The sequence below is a fragment of the Equus asinus genome, chromosome 4 (genome assembly GCF_041296235.1).
Source record: "Equus asinus isolate D_3611 breed Donkey chromosome 4, EquAss-T2T_v2, whole genome shotgun sequence".
NCBI classification, from domain to species: Eukaryota; Metazoa; Chordata; class Mammalia; order Perissodactyla; family Equidae; genus Equus; species Equus asinus.
The window spans coordinates 136583747-136604345 of NC_091793.1; the positions used below are offsets into that span (position 1 = coordinate 136583747).

General features: G+C 36.6%; 1 protein-coding gene across 1 annotated transcript in view; it reads right to left on the bottom strand.

The window, feature by feature from the left end:
* The window catches only part of C2CD6 (C2 calcium dependent domain containing 6), a 161817-nt gene that overhangs the window by 88765 nt on the left and 52453 nt on the right, over positions 1-20599 (bottom strand). The window contains 5 exon segments of the mRNA XM_070506619.1: positions 3091-3384; positions 4687-4730; positions 7010-7043; positions 8390-8392; positions 15049-15196. Coding sequence (XP_070362720.1) covers positions 3091-3384; positions 4687-4730; positions 7010-7043; positions 8390-8392; positions 15049-15196 — 523 coding nt within the window.

A 20599-nucleotide genomic window follows, 5' to 3' on the forward strand; every position in this document is an offset into this window, starting at 1 on the left:
ACTGGGTGATTATTGGATAAACTTTTGTTTGTTTTAAGAAATAAAAGCGGGCAAGTGCAAAAGAACTTGCCTGTTCTACCCCCACATTCTCTCACCTGCCTGATCCACACATGATACCCACAACCGAAGCAAACATCTGGTGGTCATGCAGTGACAAGCATGGGTGTGAAAAAGAGAAAAAGATAGGCAAGAGCCTGGCTCCTGGGTCCATGGTGACACTGTTAAGCCACTGAACCAATGCCAGAAATCCCCACCTCATGACTTTATCGGTCAAGTTCCAATTGCACTGCCAGTAAAACCTGGTTTCAAGGTCAAGGTCATAAGGGTTTGGCTAAGAACTGTTGTTAAGACCTCAAAAAGACCCACTCAGCTCGACAAAAAATATTCAAATTATCATAGGGTAGCCTCTTAGATCCTCTCTGCTAGATGGGAGAGCTTCTAAAATTCTTAAGAATATTGTGCTACAGCACCTTGATGATCAGCCAAAGGTAAATAAGGGCCTGTCTCAAAAATATTTAGAGGTGTAACATTTGGCTGAGATCATAATTTGATGCACAGGAAGCCCACAGAATAAAGTGCCTATTCCAGTTTTCCCGTTCCTGACTCACTGTTGTATATAGGGGACAGAAAACTGGTCTCTTTGATTCACAGGTTTTAAGATTGAGACGAGCCTGAAGAAGCCTCATCCACCTGGATCTGATTTAGATGATGAAATTCTGCCCGTAAGCCTGAGCCTGATGCAATAATAGCATGAGACTAAGGGTCTTGGGAGTGGAATAAGTATATTTTCTATGTGGGAGAGACATGAATTACTTGGAGCTAGAGATAGTTAGTCTGTGGTGGTTAATCTCCAAATATGGCCCCTAGCGAACAACGCCTTCCAAGCTTCAGCCCTTTTTTAGACCCCTCCAATACCAAATCAGTGCTGAGCCTAAGACTTGCTTTAACCAACAGAATGCAGTGGAAGTGACCCTGTGCTGGTTTTGAAGCCTAAGTCTTAAGAGTACCTGCAGCTTCTGTTTTTATATATATTGGAAGCCCTAAGATGCCATGTAAGAAGTTCAGCTACCCTCCTAGAAAGGGCATAGAGAGAGAACACATGAAGAGGCCATGAGGAGTGGGAGAGGGACATAGGGAGGGAGGGAAGGAAAGAGAGAGAGAAACAGACACATCACACCAGATGTCCGTGCATCCCAACTGAGCTAGATTTACAGCTGTCCATCAAGGTATAAGACATACAAAAGAGCCATCTTGAGTGTTCCAGCCCAGCAGCTCCTAGATGACTATAGGACTAGCCAACATCAAGTGGAGCAAAACAACTGCCCAGCTAAGCACAGTCAACCCACACAATCTTGAGAGAGAGTAAAATGGTTATTTTAAGCCACTAAGTTCTGAACTGGTTTATTGTGCTACAATATATAACTCACTTATCAAATGAAAACTGAATATTTCGGAAGTCAGACTCAATAAAGAAATTAAAAGGCAAACTAAAAACTATGAAAAAGTATGTGCCATAAATATACAAGTGGTTAATATCCTTATAATATAAAAACAGCTCATTATAAAACATAAATAGCATCACCAAGTACTCAACAGAAAACAATGGACAAAGGACATGATCTTTCTACTCACAGGGAAAATCAAAATGGCTAATAAGCAGGAAAAAGCTTTAATATTTTTGAAATGCAATAAAAAAAAAAGCTTTAATCATTATTTAGAAGACCATAAATGCTCAATTACCACTGGTGAGAAAAAAAACCAGTACAATCTTTCTAGAGAGCAATTTGTCAACATGCCATTTCTAAGAATATATGAGATAATCACAGCTCCAAATAAGTAAAAGGATATTAATTTCAAACTTAATGTCCAACAATATAGAAACTGTTTAAAGAATTACTGAATATCCATATTTGAGAATATTTTGCAACTTGCAAATTTTTAAGAAAACTCAGGTAACATGCTTATAATATAAAGTTTAAAAAAGCATAATATAAAATTGTATATATGTACATATATGGTTTGATCTAAGTTTTTGAAAACAAAAGATATATGTACATATGCATAACAAAGACTGAAAGGAAATAAAATTGTTAAACATGGCAGTAGAATTATAACTACTTTTATGCTTCTATTTTCTAAATTTTCTATGACTGTATATTACTTTCACATTCAGAAAAAACAAGAATGCTATTCTTTTTAAGTTACATTGGTTAGGCTATTGATAAAGGAAACTAAGAACAATTCCCCAACTGGAGATATTTAATAAAATTATATCTTTCGGAATTTGGAAGGGAATTGAGAAACGACCTAGTATGATCTACTATAAATGAGGAAACACACCTAGAGATTTAGGTGCCCAGGCCTAGTGAAGTATTTGGAGGCAGAACCGTACTTAGAACTCAGATTGCTTCCCCACTGCCCAGTGTGCATTCTCATACTGCTTTATGATTTTCCCATAACAGTGACTCAAACAAGACAGAAAGGTCCAAGTAGAATAACTGTCATTTGGAGAAAGGCTTTACCTGGTGTACCGTTAAATTTACATTCAGATAGGTCTCATTTTAAACTATAAAATTACTTCTAACAGGAAGAACATAAGCTATTTCCTGTAATGTAACAGTTTTATTAAAAATTTCCACTGAAATAAATCCCCTTTGGATTTACATCTTGTTATTGTTGCTATACTTTCAGCTGAATTTTACACCACCCCATGAGACTTTTCCTTCAAGGGTTCTTTCCTCCTTACTTGATGAATATAAGCAGGGTAGGAATGTTGAACATACTTAGGTACACTTTCACTTGAACGCATTTTCAATTTATTTGTATTTAATTTGTTTTTTAAACAAATTATTTTGTTTTTCCTAATCTTATACTTCTAACATGAGGGCAGACACCCTTAGTTCAAGGTCTTCCTTTGGATCTTGGCTTTGAAAGCTATCTTTCGATTTTGAATCTGGGGAAACCAAGCTCGCGCTCTTCCTGCTAGCTAAGCTCAGACTGCTGCTTTGCCGCCCAATTTCTGTTGGAGACGAACCTAAGTCCCTCCCCTTTGATTCTACCTGGGTCTGTATAGATGCGTCCCAACTTTACCTCTGATGGTGATGAGTCTGTTCTTAAAAGGCCTGGATATCTAGCTTTCAATTTTACTTCTGGTGGACGGAACACATTTTTCCTTGTTCCATCTGGCACAGCTTCTGACTGGTGTTCCCCTAAGGTTCGTATTTTGTCCTCATCTGTTATTGTTACGAAAGGAATAATGAACAATGGAGTATTTGTTTGCTTTGTTGGTTCATCACTTTCAGGAGCAACGGCATTTGAATTATCATGCTCCGGTTGGTTCAAAGTTGGTAGCGTCAGGCCTTTCTTATTATCATTATCCAGTAACTATAAAATATATCAATAAAACAAGCCACCAATTAATCACTACTGACTAGGAAATATTTAAAATGAATAAAACTGGACTTAAAATCATTTGTACCCTTATCATTTATCAGAACAAGATACCATCAATATTTGTAAATTATTACATTCCTTATTAAAAGAGTGAAGAAATTCTCTACTTGCCTGGAACCATGGACTATAGAATATTATCCATAAAAATGATCATACTACTTTATAAAGCAGTGGTTCTCATATATTCATATTTTGTTAATCAGCAACATCTCAAAAAAGAAAATTGAGGGGTCTGACATTTTACTATTATACTATCACCAGTATATCATAAAATAAAGGAAATTTCAATAGTAAAATAGCTCAAAGAATGCTATCATAAAATAAAGGACAGCCTGGGATGCTAAATAAATTTAGCTGTATTAAACATTTTCTATATTGTCTTTTCTTTTCTCTCTCCTTGGACTGGAGAAAACAGCACACAGTGACTCTTCAATTGGTACGTGGGAGCCATTGCCCCAAGGATGGAAATCATTAAATCCTATATGTCAAGTAGTATAGAAGAATCTTTTATTCTTTATTGGTTTACATAGGGATCCACTGCTTTATGGAATGAATATCTTCTGTAAAATTAGCTAAAAAGCAAATAATCTTATGTGAACTCTATTTTTATTTATATTATAAAATATAGATTATTATTCCACAGAGAAAGATTGACTAAAGAATGAGGTTAGGTCTGTGGCATCCATTTCTAAGATCATTGCACAGAACTTCATTATTTTTTCTTACTTGTTTCCCCCTTTTCTCTTCATCAACACCTTTTGTCCCCTATCTTTGCATGCATTTTTTTTTAAGATTTTATTTTTCCTTTTTCTCCCCAAAGCCCCCTGGTACATAGTTGTGCATTTTTAGTTGTGGGTCCTTCTAGTTGTGGCATGTAGGATGCTGCTTCAGTGTGGCCTGATGAACAGTGCCATGTCTGCAGCCAGGATCCGAACTGGCGAAACCCTGGGCCACTGAAGTGGAGCGTGCAAACTTAACCACTTAGCCATGGGGCTGGCCCCTGTATTTCTAAATGTTACTATTTTATGCTGAAACTTCTCTTTTAAGAGTGTAATTTAACTTAAACAAATCATGCAACTGTACAGATATTGCCATCACAGAAATAACCATGAAAATCTGAAAAACTTCTCTAGTGCTTTTTTTCCTCCCATCTATAAATATTTCTCCATTTACAAGTATTTTATCCCTTTATAAAATAGTGACTATTAGAAGTTCTCTTCCAAGTTCCCTTACCTCACTTGGAATAGTTTCAGCTTTCTCCTTTATAAGAGGGACATCTGTTAAGAAATTAATAGAATTATTTTATTATATATAAAATAATAAACACATTATTTATATGTTTAAGTGCACTAATAAAATACTATTACAATTTTTTCTCACCAGGAACAATGAGCAATTTAAATCAAAGCAGCTACTCAAATATAAACATTGTTTAGTAAAAACAAGCTGATGACTCTCTGGGAAGATGGCGGAGTTACAGTAAACAAACAACCGTGGAGATAAAATGAAAACACATATAAAGTGATAAGATCTCAGATCCATCAATGGAAAGACATAAAAACGGGTAGAGAGTATATTTTGCTAAAAGTCAAGAGAAATAAAATAAATCCCAGATAGTCAGTGATAGACTTGGGATTAGAAAAAGAGACTAAAAGAAAGTTGTTTGTAACCAGAGAATATAGGGACCATTCAAGAGAGGCTAATGGAAGCATTTTTTTTAAGTTTTCCTACGAATATAAAGAATATATATTTAGCAAGTAGAAAAGGAAAACCTAAAAGGGAGAGAGAGGGAATAAAGAATTGAGATACAAAAACATGCTTAAGTGTAGTAAAAACAAAACTTATTATGGTCACTATTAGCTGCATGACTGTGGTCAGTCATTTTTCCAAGCCTTGGTTTTCTCATTTGTAAAATAGGATACTGATAGCTTATCTTATAGGTATGACACAAGTCTACATTAGATGTTGGTGGCAACGCGGTTACATGCTTGAGCTCTCTGGTCAAACAGATCCCTATCACTTAATGATCTCTGACTGGTCACCTCAGATGTTTGATCCTCAGTTTTCGCATCTGTAAAAATGTGGATAAATAATAATAGTGCCCTCAACTGACTGCTGTGAGGATTAATTTGTATAATCCAAGTAAAGCTCCTGGAACACAATGGTCAATAAATGTTAGATGTAAGTACAGGACGCCACAGGAATACAAAAAAAGGAAAGAAGTCACTAGCCTTGAAATAACTGTTTGGATAAGTGAAAAAAGGTAAAGAAAAAATAGAAGATGGTAACCACCACTGAGTGAGCGAGGTTAACCTCCATCTTCAACAGTGATATTGAAAAGGGAAGTGTGATTCTCCTACACCTAAAACTTGAATGTGTCAGGTAGAGAGTAACTAAAGATGCAATAGCTCTGCTAGGCTGGCTGAGCCTCGGAGGTTAGGAAACAAATACATCAAAGCCTGATGCAGTCAGGGAAGTAGAAGTAGAGAAGGAGAGAGGTAACCTGTGGCAATGTCTTATAAACATTGTTGGGGCCAACTCACTGGCATGGTAGTCAAGTTCACACACTCCACTTCAGTGGGTCAGAGTTCGCAGGTTCAGATCCCAGGCACAGACACACACACTGCTCATCAAACCATGCTGTGGCGGCATCTCACATATAAAATAGAGGAAGACTGGTACAGATGTTAGCCCAGGGACAATCTTCCTCAAGCAAAAAGAGGAAGACTGGCAACAGATGTTAGCTCAGGGCCAATCTTCCTCATCAAACAAAAAAGTAACAATATATAAATAAATCATTATCCCACACTACAGAATCCAAGATTTTAAAGATAGAGTATTATGCATGTATTTTATTTCTAAATGAATCTTTTAACAGAGAGTTTTTGTTGTTGCTGTGGCGTTTTTTTGCTGAGGAAGATTTGCCATGAGCTAACATCTGTGCCAATCTTTCTCTATTTTGCATGTGGGTCGCTGCCTCAGCACAGCCACCAATGAGTGGTGTAGGTCCATGCCCAGGAACTGACCCTGGGCCACTGAAGTGGAGCGCACTGAACTTAACCACTAGGCCACCAGGCCAGCCCCCAAAGAGTTTGACTGCATGAACAGTATTTTCCATTAATTAAATATCTTACTGATAATTTGTGGTAAGTTCTCAAATTTAATGCTAACAATTTCCTATACCCCCCCTTCCCTTTCTCTTCCACACACACACACATATACACCACTCTACAGAAGAGATCAACAGCTCTACAGTTAACAATGTTTAACAAAAATACATTTTCATAGATTATAGTTAAGATTTAACTTTTTCCTTGTCCTTTAAGGAGTAAAGGAGCATGAAAAAAAATGAAAATAACTCTTGTGTCAAAGTCTTTTCTTTGGGGTATTACAAAATAAATACCATATACCAAAACTATAACAAAATGCATATTTATTCCCCAACAAAAAAATGAAATCCACTTAAAGCAAATTACTAATTTTCTTTTTGTGATATAACTACTCTTGTTTTTAATTATCTTAATAATAAACACAAAAAGTAAATTAGTTTCTTAACCTGACGTTACAATATCTTCAGGCTTCTCTTCAAGCTGGCTTTCAAGTACCTCGTTGGTATTACTTCCCTAGAAGCAAAGAAAAAAAAAAAAGAAAGAAAATATATTGGAGAAATGTTTAAAGAGCTAAAGCATTTTTCTCTGCCTTCATAATTTCTTTTAACACATATAAAAAATTTACAGAAGACAGGAAGGATATGGGTTTGTGAGAAAAGCAATCCAAGCAGTACTATTTTAAAGAGAGGTACACCCCAGCTAAGAGCTGGTGTCCCAAGGAGAGGATATCCACGAATTGACAGGGGATTTGAACAACAAATGTGAGAGAAAAAGATTACAAGATAAATGACACAATATTGTAACTTTAAGGGATATAAGAGGAATACCCCCAGGAAACAGATAACTTTTTCACTGGAATATGTTATGGCCTATGAGTTGCAAAGTGATGCAGATCTTTACAAAATTCCAAGAGGGGTTATAAGGTGCAGTGTCACTGGCTCTTATAAAACATCAGTCTTTCAGTAAGAACCCAAAGTCCATAGTCGCTTTAATGAAGAGCACCCAAAACTTTCCCTAAAATACTGATTCTGTCTTAGTAAATGCTAATCAATTTATCCTATCGCAGCACAACTCTGCTCAACTATCACAGAGGCACTGAAAAACATGAATATATCAATATGTTATGACTACCACTTCAAGGCTGTGATGTTAACGTTTTATCTATCCACTGAAATCCCTTATTGCCAGGTCAAAATGTAAGGGTTACATTGTATTTCTAAATATTAAACCTTATTTATAAATCTGATAAAGGTATAGTGTTCAAAATATTTTGTACTCTTATAACTCAGCAATAAAAATACAAATAATCCAATTAAAAAATCAGCAAAGAACTTGAATAAACATATATCCACAGAGCATATACAAATGGCCACTAAACACACGAAAAGATGCTCACATCATTGGTCATTTGAGAAATGAAAATCAAAACCATAATGAGATACCACTTCAAATCCACTAGGATGGCTATAATTAAAACAAAAAAAAGGAAAATAACAAGTGTTGGAGAAGATATGGAACCCCTTATAGATTGCTGGTTGAATGTAAAATTGTGTGGCTGTTGTGGAAAATAGTTCTGCAATTCCTGAAAAAAGAGAGAATTACTATATGATCCAGCAATTTCACTCCTAGGTATACACCCAAGAGAATTAAAAACATATGTTCACACAAAAACCTGCCAATGAATGTTCATAGCAGCAGTATTCATAATAGCTAAAAAGTGGAAACAACCCAAATGTCCATCACCTGATGAATGGATAAACAAAATGTGGTCTATATCCATACAATGGAATATTACTTGGTGGTAAAAAGAAATGAAGTACTGATACATGCTACAACAGAGTGAACGTTAAAAACACTATGATAAGTAAGAGAAGCAAGTCACAAAGGACCACATTCTGTATGATTCCATTAATATGAAATGTCTAGAATGAACAAATCTATAGAGACAGAAAGTATATTAGTTATTGCCTAGGCTTGGGAGAATGGGAGCTTTAGCAGGTATAAGCTAAGGGGTTTGGGGTTTCTTTTAGAGGTAATGAAAATGTTCTAAAGCTGATTGTAGTAATGGACACACAACTCTGTGAATATACTAAAGGCCACTGAATTATATACTTCAAATGGGTGAATTGTATGGTATGTGAATTATATCTCAAAAAACCTGTTAAAAAACTATATCATAAATTACCAATATTTATTATCATATTATTATCAAAATATGAAAGTATATGAATCATGACTAGTATTTTATATATTGAGAATACATAAGCAATAACTGGTCATCACTTTTAATTATCATAATCTTCTTTTAATAAAAAGCATTAAAAGATATACAGAGGAGAGAATCCCAGTTGGACGTCAGCAACATGGTGGTGTGAGCTCACCCGGGACTCTCTCCCCTCCAAATTACAACTAAAAAGAGCAACTGCTTTCCAACCAAAAAAAACATCCTAATAACAGAAATCATCAGAGACCCACAGCAGCCAAACAACGGAAGGCAGAGAGGCGGCAGCTGACCTCGGAGGAGCTGGAACGAGGTAGAGAGAACTTCGCTCCGCCCCTAGAGACTGGGATCGCTGCCACGAGTGAAGGAAGGAGCAGGGCATAGTCTAGGACTCCCACCGCCTGTGCAGTGGAAACCCTCTCACGGGGGAAAGCTTTCGCATGGGGGAGCCCCAGCAAGCCAGGGTCCCGGGAGACCAGAAAGCGAGAGCTGATCCAATCCAGGCCTGCAAGAGTGAAAGTGCCCCTCCTCCCCCAACCCACGCTGTGCCCCGCCAAGGTGACTGAAGGTGGAGGGCTCAGAACACGTGGTTCTCGACCCCCATCTAGTGGCGACAGGCTGTAACTGCAGCCGAATAATAGCACCATGCGCAAAAACCACTCCTCTACCATCCAGCAATTTATAAAAGCTCCACTCCAAAAAGAAAACAATAAAAATACAGAAGTAGGTCCTGAGGGCTTGGAAATGGGTAAACTAAATGAAGATGAGTTCAAAATAGCTATCCTCAAAATATTCAATGAGGTAAAGGGAAATATAGAGAAACAAGTCAACGAGTTCTGGAGTTACTTCACAAAAGAGATTGAAATTGTAAAGAAGAATCAATTAGAAATACTACAGATGAAAAATACAATGGATCAAATAAAACAGAATATGGATTCCCTGAATGCACGTGTAGACACCCTAGAGGAACAAATTAGCATAACTGAAGATAGACAGGCTGAATGGCTCCAGACAGAGGAAGAAAGAGAACTAAGAATTAAAAAAACTGAAGAAAATCTCAGAAAAATAGCTGACTCAATGAGAAAATGCAACTAAAGAATCATCGGAATTCCTGAGGGCGTGGAAGAGGAAAATGGAGCAGAAAGTGTGCTCAAAGAAATAATAGAAGAGAACTTCCCAAATCTAGGGATTGAGACAGAAATGTGTGTGCAGGAAGCTTTTAGAATCCTAGATTTGTCAATGTAAAAAGACCTACTGCAAGGCACATAGTAGTAAAAATGGCAAAAATGAAGGACAAAGAAAGAATACTCAGGGCAGCAAGGCAGAAGAAAATAACCTACAAAGGCACCCCCATCAGACTTTCAGTGGATTTCTCTACAAAAACCTTACAGGCTAGGAGAGGTTGGAGTGACATACTCAAAAAATTAAAGGATAAAAATCTTCAGCCAAGAAGACTCTATCCAGCAAAAATACCCTTCAGATATCAGGGAGAAATTAAATCTTTTCCAGACACACAAAAGCTAAGGGACTTCATAGTCGCACAACCTCCACTACAAGAAATCCTCAAGAAGGCTCTCATACCTGAAAAAAGAAAAAAAGGGAGTAAGGGGTCACACAACACAGAGTAGGGAGACAAATAGATAGAATCTGAATAGGATAGCAAATATTCAACTATAGCATTAGGATAAAGGGAAGGAAATCTCCAAAGCAAAGACAATCTTATCACTCTAACCATAAACTCACAACACAAGTTGGAATAAGACATGAAAATAATAATTTAGGAGGGGAAGAGGAAAGGGACTCAAACAGTCTAGGCTAAGGAAGTAAGAGACCACCAGAAAATGGACTGACTATGTTATACACGAGATTTTGAATACAAACTTCAGGGTAGCCACCAAACTAAAAAACAGAACAGAGACACAAAACATAAATAAGGAAAAATCTAAGAAACCCAGCATAAGAAATTGCAGAAGTCAATGGGTAGGCTAAAACACACAGGACGAGAAACAAAGGAAACACAGGAAAACTGGAAAACGAGCAACAGAATGACAGCATTAAGCCCTCATGCATCAATACTCACCCTCAATGTAAATGGATTGAACTCTCCAATAAAAAGACACAGAGTGGCAAAATGAACTAAAGAACAAGATCCAACAATTTGTTTCCTCCAGGAAACACACCTCACCTCCAAGGACAAACACAGGCTCAGAGTGAAGGGGTGGCAGACAATTCTCCAAGCAAATAGCAAACAAAAGAAAGCAGGTGTCACAATACTTATATCAGACAAAACAGACTTCAAGATACGGCAGGTAAAGAGAGACATAGAGGGCCAATATATAATGGTCAAAGGGACACTTCATCAAGAAGAAATAATGCTTATAAATGTCTATGCACCCAACACAGGAGCACCAAAGTTCATAAAGCAACTATTAACAAACCTAAAAGAAGGTATCAAAAATAACACAACAATAGTAGGGGAGCTCAACACCCCACTCACATCCATGGACAGATCATCCAGACAGAAAATCAACAAAGAAACAGTGGAGCTAAATGAAAAGCTAAAACAGTTGGACTAAATAGACATATATAGAACACTTCATCCAAAAACAGCAGAATACACATTCTTCTCAACTGCACATGGAACATTCTCAAGGATAGACCATATGTTGGGAAACAAGGCAAGCCTCTACAAATTTAAAAAAATTGAAATAATAACAAGCATCTTCTCCAATCATAATGCTATAAAGCTAGAAATTAATTACAAGAAAAAAGCTGAGAAAGGCACAAGGATGTGGAGACTAAACAATATGCTATTGAACAAGCAATGGATCATTGAAGAAATTAAAGAAGAAATCAAAAAATACCTGGAGACAAATGAAAATGATAACATGCCATACCAACTCATACGGGATGCAGCAAAAGCTGTATTAAGAGGAAAATTTATCGCAACTGGGGCACATCTTAACAAACAAGAAAAATCCCAAATCAGCAATCTTAAACTACACCTAACTGAATTACAGAAAGAAGAACAAACAAAGGCAAAAGTCAGCAGAAGGAGAGAAATAATAAAAATCAGAGCAGAAACAAATGCTATTGAAACAAAAAAGGCAGTAGAAAGGATCAATGAAACAAAGAGCTGGTTCTTTGAGAAGATAAATAAAATTGACAAATCCCTAGCCAGACTTACAAAGAAAAAAAGAGAGAAAGCTCAAATAAACAAAATCAGAAATGAAAGAGGAGAAATAACAACAGACTCTGCAGAAATACAACAGATTATAAGAGAAAACTACGAAAAACTATATGCCAGCAAAATGGATAACCTAGAGGAAATGGATAAATTCTTGGACTTCCACAATCTCCCAAAGCTCACTCAAGAAGAAGCAAACAATTTGAACAGACCAATCACAAGGAAAGAGATTGAAATAGCCATCAAAAGTATCCCAAAGAATAAAACCCCAGGACCAGATGGCTTTCCTGGGGAATTCTACCAAACTTTCAGAGAGGATTTAATACCTATCCTTTTCAAGCTATTCCAAAAAATTAGGGAGGATGGAACACTTCCTAACACATTCTACGAGGCCAACACCACGCTGATACCAAAACCTGACAAGGACAGCACGAAAAAGGAGAACTACAGGCCAATATCACTGATGAACATAGATGCAAACATTCTAAACAAAATTTTGGCAACCAGAATTCAGCAATTCATCAAAAGGATCATACATCATGATCAGGTGGGATTCATACCAGGGACACAGGGATGGTTCAACATCTGCAAATCAATCAACGTGATACACCACATCAACTAACTGAGGAATAAAAACCACATGGTCATCTCAATAGATGCAGAGAAAGCATTTGACAAGATCCAACAGCCATTTATGATAAAAACTCTGAACAAAATGGGCATAGAAGGAAACTACCTCAACATAATAAAGGCCATATATGACAAACCGACAGCCAACATAATTCTCAACGGACAAAAACTGAGCGCCATCCCTCTGAAACAGGAACAAGACAAGGATGCCCTCTATCACCACTCTTATTTAACATAGTACTGGAGGTCCTAGCCAGAGCAATTAGGCAAGAAAAAGGAATAAAAGGAATCCAAACGGGGGGGAAGAAGTGAAACTCTCACTGTATGCAGACGACATGACCTTATATATAGAAAACCCCAAAGAATCCATTGGAAAACTATTAGAAGTAATCAACAACTACAGCAAAGTTGCAGGGTAGAAAATCAATTTACAGTAATCAGTAGTGTTCCTATACTCTAATAATGAACTAACAGAAAAAGAACTCAAGAACAGAATACCATTCACAATCACAACAAAAAGAATAAAATACCTCGGGGTGAGTTTAACCAAGGAAGTGAAAGACCAATACAATGAAAATTACAAGGCTTTTCTGAAAGAAATTGATGACGACATAAAGAGTTGGAAAGACATTCCATGCACATAGATTGGAAGAATAAACGTAGTTAAAATGTCCATTCTACCTAAAGCATTCTACAGATTCAACGCCATCCAAATCAGAATTCCAATGACATTCTTTACAGAAATAGAACAAGGAATCCTGAAATTCACATGGGGCAACAAAAGACCCCAAATTGCTAAAGCAATCCTGAGAAAAAAGAACACAGCTGGAGGCATCACAATCCTTGACTTCAAACATACTACAAAGCAACAGCAGTCAAAACAGCATGGTACTGGTACAAAAACTGGTGCACAGATGAATGGAACAGAATTGAAAGCCCAGAAATAAAACCACACATCTATGGACAGCTAATCTTTGACAAAGGAACTGAGGGCGTACAATGGAGAACAGAAAGTCTTTTCAACAAATGGTGCTGGGAAAACTGGAAAGCCACATGTAAAAGAATGAAAATTGACCATTCTTTCTCACCATTCACCAAAATAAACTCAAAATGGATCAAAGACCTAAAGCTGAGACCTGAAACCATAAGGCTTCTAGAAGAAAATGTAGGCAGTACACTCTTTGACATCAGTATTAAAAGGATCTTTTCAGACACCATGTCTTCTCAGACAAGGGAAACAATAGAAAGAATAAACAAATTGGACTTCATCAGACTAAAGAGCTTCTTCAAGGCAAGGGAAAACAGGATTGAAACAAAAAAACAACCCACTAACTGGGAAAAAATATTTTCAACTAATACATCTGACAAAGGCTTAATATCCATAATATATAAAGAACTCACACAACTCAACAACAAAAAATTAAACAACCTGATCAAAAAATGGGCAGGAGGGGGCTGGCCCCGTGGCCGAGTGGTTAAGTTCGCGCGCTCCACTGCAGGCAGCCCAGTGTTTCGTTGGTTCAAATCCTGGGCGCGGACATGGCACTGCTCATCAAACCATGCTGAGGCAGCGTCCCACATGCCACAACTAGACCCACAACAAAGAATATACAACTATGTACCAGGGGGCTTTGGAGAGAAAAAGTAAAATCTTTAAAAAAAAAAAATGGGCAGGAGACATCAACAGACATTTCTCCAAAGAAGGTATATGGATGGCCAATAGGCACATGCAAAGATGTTCATCATTGCTGATCATCAGGGAAACGCAAATCAAAACTACACTAAGATATCACCTTACACCCATTAGAATGACAAAAATAACTAAAACAAATAGTAACAAATCTTGGAGAGGTTGTGGAGAAAAAGGAACCCTCATACACTGCTGGTGGGAATGCAAACTGATGCAGCCACTATGGAAAACAGTATGGAGATTCCTCAAAAAATTAAAAATAGAACTACCATACAATCCAGCCATTCCACTAGTGGGTATACATCCAAAAAGCTTGAAGTCATAAATTCCACAAGTCCTATGCACTCCGATGTTTATTACAGCATTACTTACAATAGGCAAGACGTGGAAGCAACCTAAATGCCCATCAACAGATGATTGGATAAAGAAGATGTGGTATGTATATACAATGGAATACTACTCAGCCGTAAAACAGAACAAAATCATCCCATTTGCAACAACATGGATGGACATTGAGGGAATTATGTTAAGTGAAATAAGCCAGATAGAGAAGGACAATCTCTGTATGACTCCACTCATATAAGGAATTTAAACACATGGACAAAGAGAACAGATTAGTGGCTACCAGGGGAATGGTGGGGTGGGGGGTGGGCACAAAGGGTGAAGTGGTGCACCTACAACACGACTGACAAACAATAATGTACAACTGAAATTTCACAAGATTGTAACCTATCATTAACTCAAAAAAAAAATATACAGAGGAGAATGTATTATGTTATGCATTAATTATGTTAATTACCTTAGGTTCTTTACTTTCCCATTTTGGGGTAAGAACTCCTTCTATATAGCTGGCTTTTTCTATCCATGTACTCAGATTTCTATATTCTTTTTTCATTTTTTCCAGCCTAAAGAAATAAATCAGCTATAGATTAAAAATATATATGATATAATATAGATTAAGAACATATATGGTATGATTCACAGAAGAATACATACAGTATATTCCATTTATAAAAAGTTCTAAGAGAAACAAACCAACAATATATTGTTTAAGGATATAGTCAGAGGAAAAAGAATGATTACAACAGAAATCAGGGCAGCCGTCACCTGGGGAGGGTAGGGGAAAGGCATGCAATCTCATAAGGGCATACAAAACACATTGCTGACATGGTGATGATGCATTTCTCAACCTGACTCGTAAACATCTAGGCAATAGACTTAGTATCTTTACTTAAGCTATACATACATGTTTTAGAAATTATTCAATATTCATTGCTCTCATTAAACTATATATAATATTTTATAAATTGTTCAATACATACATTATATCTTCTGCCATAAAACAAATTAAAAAATAGGAATTTAGCTTCTAATACAAGAAATTCCAAAAGGCTTTAATAAGCTAAAGATGTAACTGACAAGAATTAAATGAAAAAAAGGGAATGTTTCCCAATTCATTTCATGAGGACACTATGACCTTGATAATAAACTCTAACAAGGACATTACAAAAAAGGAAAATTGGTCAAATCTCATTCATGAACACAGATACAAATGTTAGAAACAAAATATAATTTTAGTACAAAAAAAAATCCAATAGAAGGCATCACAATCCCCAACTTCAAAATACACTACAAAATTATAGTAATCAAAAAAGCATCATCCTGGTACAAAAACAGACACACAGATCAATGGAACAGAACTGAAAGCCCAAAAATAAAACCACAGAACTATGGACAGCTAATCTTTGATAAAGGAGCCAAGAACATAGAATGGAGAAAGGAAAGTCTCTTCAAATGGTATTGGAGAAACTGGACAGCCACATACAAAAGAATGAAAGTAGACCTTATCTTATGCCATACACAAAAATTAACTCAAAATGGATTAAAGACTTGAAGGCAAGATGTGAAACAATAAAACTCCTAGAAGAAAATACAGGCAGTACACTCTTTGACAACAGTCTTGGCAGCATTTTTTTGAATATCATTTCTACTCAGGCAAGGGAAACAAAAGAAAAATAAACAAATGGGACTACATAGGACTAAAGAGCTTCTGCAAGGCAAAGGAAACTAGGAACAAATCAAAAAGACAACCCACCAACTGGGAGAAAATATTTGCAAATCATATATCCAACAAGGGGTTAATCTCCAAAATATATGAAGAACTCACACAACTCAACAACAAAAAAACAAACAACCTGATCAAAAAATGGGCAGAGAATATGAACATTTTTCCAAAGAAGGTATACAGATGGCCAAGAGGCACATGAAAAGATGTTCAACATCACTAATCATCAGGGAAATGCAAATCAAAACTACACTAGAATATCACGTTACACCTGTTAGAATGGCTATAATCACCAAGACAAAAATAACAAATGTTGGAGAGGGTGTAGAGAAAAGGGAACCCTCATACACTGCTGGTGGGAATGCAAACTGGTGCAGCCACTATGGAAAACAGTATGGAGATTTCTCAAAAAATTAAAAATAGGAATACCATATGATCCAGTTATCCTACTATTGGGTCTTTATTCAAAGAACTTGAAATCAACAATTCAAGGAGACTTATGCACCCCTATGTTCCTTGTACCCTTATTCACAATAACCAAGATGTGGAAGGAACCAAAGTGCCCCTCAAGTGATGAATGGATAAAGAAGACGTGGTATATGTGTGTGTGTGTGTATATATATACACACACACACACACACACACACACACACAAACACAATGGAATACTACTCAGCCATAAAAAAGACAAAATTGTGCCACCTGCAACAAAATGAATGGACCTTGAGGGTATTATGTTAAGTGAAATAAGCCAGACAAAGAAAAACACCACATGATTTCACTCATATGTGGAAGATAAACTAGCACATGCACAAAGAGAACAGATTAGTGGCTACTAGAGAGGAAGGGGACTGAGGGTGGACACGAAGGGGTAAAGGGGCACATATATATGGTGACTGACAAATAATAACGTACACACCTGAAATTTCACAATGTTATAATCTATTATGACCTCAATAAAATAATAATTTAAAAAATCCAATAGTACAGAGAAAAAATAACATACCATTAATAAGTTGGGTTTACCCAAGGAATACAAGGATATTTTGATATTAACATTAGAAAATATGATTTAAATACAATTTAACTGATTAAAAGAGAAAAAGCATTTTGCAAAACTCCAACATCCATTCATGATTTTTTAAACTTTTTATTGAGATTATGATAGTTTACAACCTTGTGAAATTTCAGTTGTACATTATTGTTTGTCAGTCATGTTGTAGGTGCACCACTTCACCCTTTGTGCCCACCTCCTATCCCCCCTTTCCCCTGGTAACCACTAATCTCTTCTCTTTGTCAACATGTTTAATTTCCACATATGAGTAGAGTCATACAGAGATGGTCTTTCTCTCTGGCTTATTTCACTTAACATAATACTGTCCAAGTATTGGGAGGATTTTATCCTTTTTTATGGCTGAGTAGTATTCCATTGTGTATATATAACACATCTTCATTATCTGTTCATCAGTTGATGGACACTTAGGTTGCTTCCACATCTTGGTTATAGTGAATAATGCTGCAACGAACATAGGGGTGCATGGTTCTTTTGGGATTGTTGATTTCAAGTTCTTTGGATCAAGACCCAGTAGTGGGATAGCTGGATCATATGGTATTCCTATTTTTAATTTTTTGAGAAATCTCCATACTGTTTTCCATAGTGGCTGTACCAGTTTGCATTCCCACCAGCAGTGTATGAGGGTTCCTTTTTCTCCACATCCTCTCCAAAATTTGTTACTCTTTGTTTTGGTTATTTTAGCCATTCTAATGGGTGTAAGGTGACATCTTAGTGTAGTTTTTTGTTTGTTCGGTTTTTTTTTTTTTTAGGAAGATTAGCCCTGAGCTAACATCTGCTACCAATCCTCCTCTTTTTGCTGAGGAAGACTGGCCCTTAGCTAACATCTGTGTCCATCTTCCTCTACTTTATATGTGGGATGCCTGCTACAGCATGGTTTGCCAAGTGATACCATGTCCACACCCAAAGTGGAACGTGCGAACTTAGCCACTGTACCACCTGGCCAGCCCCCCATCTTAGTGTAGTTTTAATTTGCATTTCCCTGATGATCAGTGATGATGAGCATCTTTTCATGTGCCTAATGGTGATATGTGTATCTTCTTTGGAGAAATGTCTGTTTGTGTCCTTGACCATTTTTTGGTCGGGTTGTTTGATTTTTTGTTGTTGAGTTGCGTGAGTTCTTTATATATTATGGAGATTAAGCCTTTGTTGGAAATATGATTGGCAAATATTTTTTCCCAATTGGTGGATTGCTTTTTCATTTCAATCCTGTTTTCCGTTGCCTTGAAGAAGCTCTTTAGTCTGATGAAGTCCCATTTGTTTATTCTTTCTATTGTTTCCCTTGTCTGGGACATGGTGTCCAAAAAGATCCTTTTAAGACTGATGTCAAAGAGTGTACTGCCTATATTTTCTTGTAGAAGTCTTATAGTTTTCAGGTCTTACCTTTAGGTCTTTGATCCATTTTGAGTTTATTTTGGTGAATGGTGAAAAAGAATGGTCAATTTTCATTCTTTTACATGTGGCTGTCCAGTTTTTCCAACACTATTTGTTGAAGACACTTTATTTTCTCCATTGTATGCCCTCAGCTCCTTTGTCAAAGATTAGCTGTCCACAGATGTGTGGTCTTATTTCTGGGCTTTCAATTCTGTTCCATTGATCTATGTGCCTGTTTTTGTACCAGTACCATGCTGTTTTGACTACTGTCACTTTGTAGTATGTTTTGAAGTCAGGGATTGTGATGCCTCCAGCTGTGTTCTTTTTTCTCAATATTGCGTTAGCAATTTGGGGTCTTTTGTTGCCCCATATGAATTTTATGATTCTTTGTTCTATTTCTGTAAAGAATGTCATTGGGATTCTGATTGGGATAGCATTGAATCTATAGATTGCTTTAGGTAGTATGGACATTTTAACTATGTTTATTCTTCCAATCCATGTGCACGGAATGTCTTTCCATGTCTTTTTGTCATCATCAATTTCTTTCAGGAAAGTCTTGTCATTTTCATTGTATAGGTCTCTCACTTCCTTGGTTAAATTTATCCCAAGATATTTTATTCTTTTTGTTGTGATTGTGAATGGGATTGTGTTCTTGAGTTCTCTTTCTGTTAGTTCGTTATTAGAGTATAGAAATGCCACTGATTTATGTTAAGCTGATTTTATGCCCTGCAACTTTGCTATAGTTGTTAATTATTTCTAATAGTTTCCCAATAGATTCTTTGGGGTTTTCTATATATAAGATCATGTCGTCTGCAAACAGCAAGAGTTTCACTTCTTCATTGCCTATTTGGATTCCTTTGATTTCTTTTTCCTGCCTAATTGCTCTGGCCAAAACTTCCAGTACTATGTTGAATAAGAGTGGTGAGAGGGGACACCCTTGTCTTGTTCCTGTTCTCAGAGGGATGGCTTTCAGTTTTTGCCCATTGAGTATGCTGTTGGCTGTGGGTTTGTCATATGTGGCCTTTATTATGTCAAGGTACTTTACTTCTATGTCTATTTTATTGAGAATTTTTATCATAAATCGATGTTGGATCTTGTCAAATGCTTTCTCTGCATCTATTGAGATAATCATGTGGTTTTTGTTTCTCATTTTATTAATGTGGTGAATCACATTGATTGACTTGTGGATGTTGAACCATCCCTGCATCCTTGGTATAAATTCCACTTGATCACGGTGTATGATCTTTTTAATGTATTGTTGTATTTGGTTTGCCAAAATTTTGTTGAGGATTTTTACATCTATGCTCATCAGTGATATTGGCCTGTAGTTTTCCTTCTTTGTGTTGTTCTTGTCAGGTTTTGGGATCAGCGTGATGTTGGCTTTGTAGAATGTGTTATGAAGTGCTCCATCTTCCTCGATTTTCTGGAATAGTTTGAGAAGGACAGGTATTAAATCTTCTTTCAATGTTTGGTAGAATTATCCAGATAAGCCGTCTGGTCCTGGACTTATATTTTTGGGGAGGTTTTTGATTACTGTTTCAATTTCTTTACTTGTGATTGGTCTATTCAGATTCTCTATTTCTTCCTGATTCAGTTTTGGGAGGTTGTAAGAGTCTAAGAATTTCTCCATTTCTTTTAGGTTCTCCAATTGGTTGGGATATAGTTTTTCATAGTATTCTCTTATAATCTTTTGTATTTCTCTGGTATCCATTGTGATTTCTCCTCTTTCAGTTCTAATTTTATTTATTTGAGTCTTCTCTCTTTTTTTCTTAGTGAGCCTGGCTGAGGGTTTTTCAA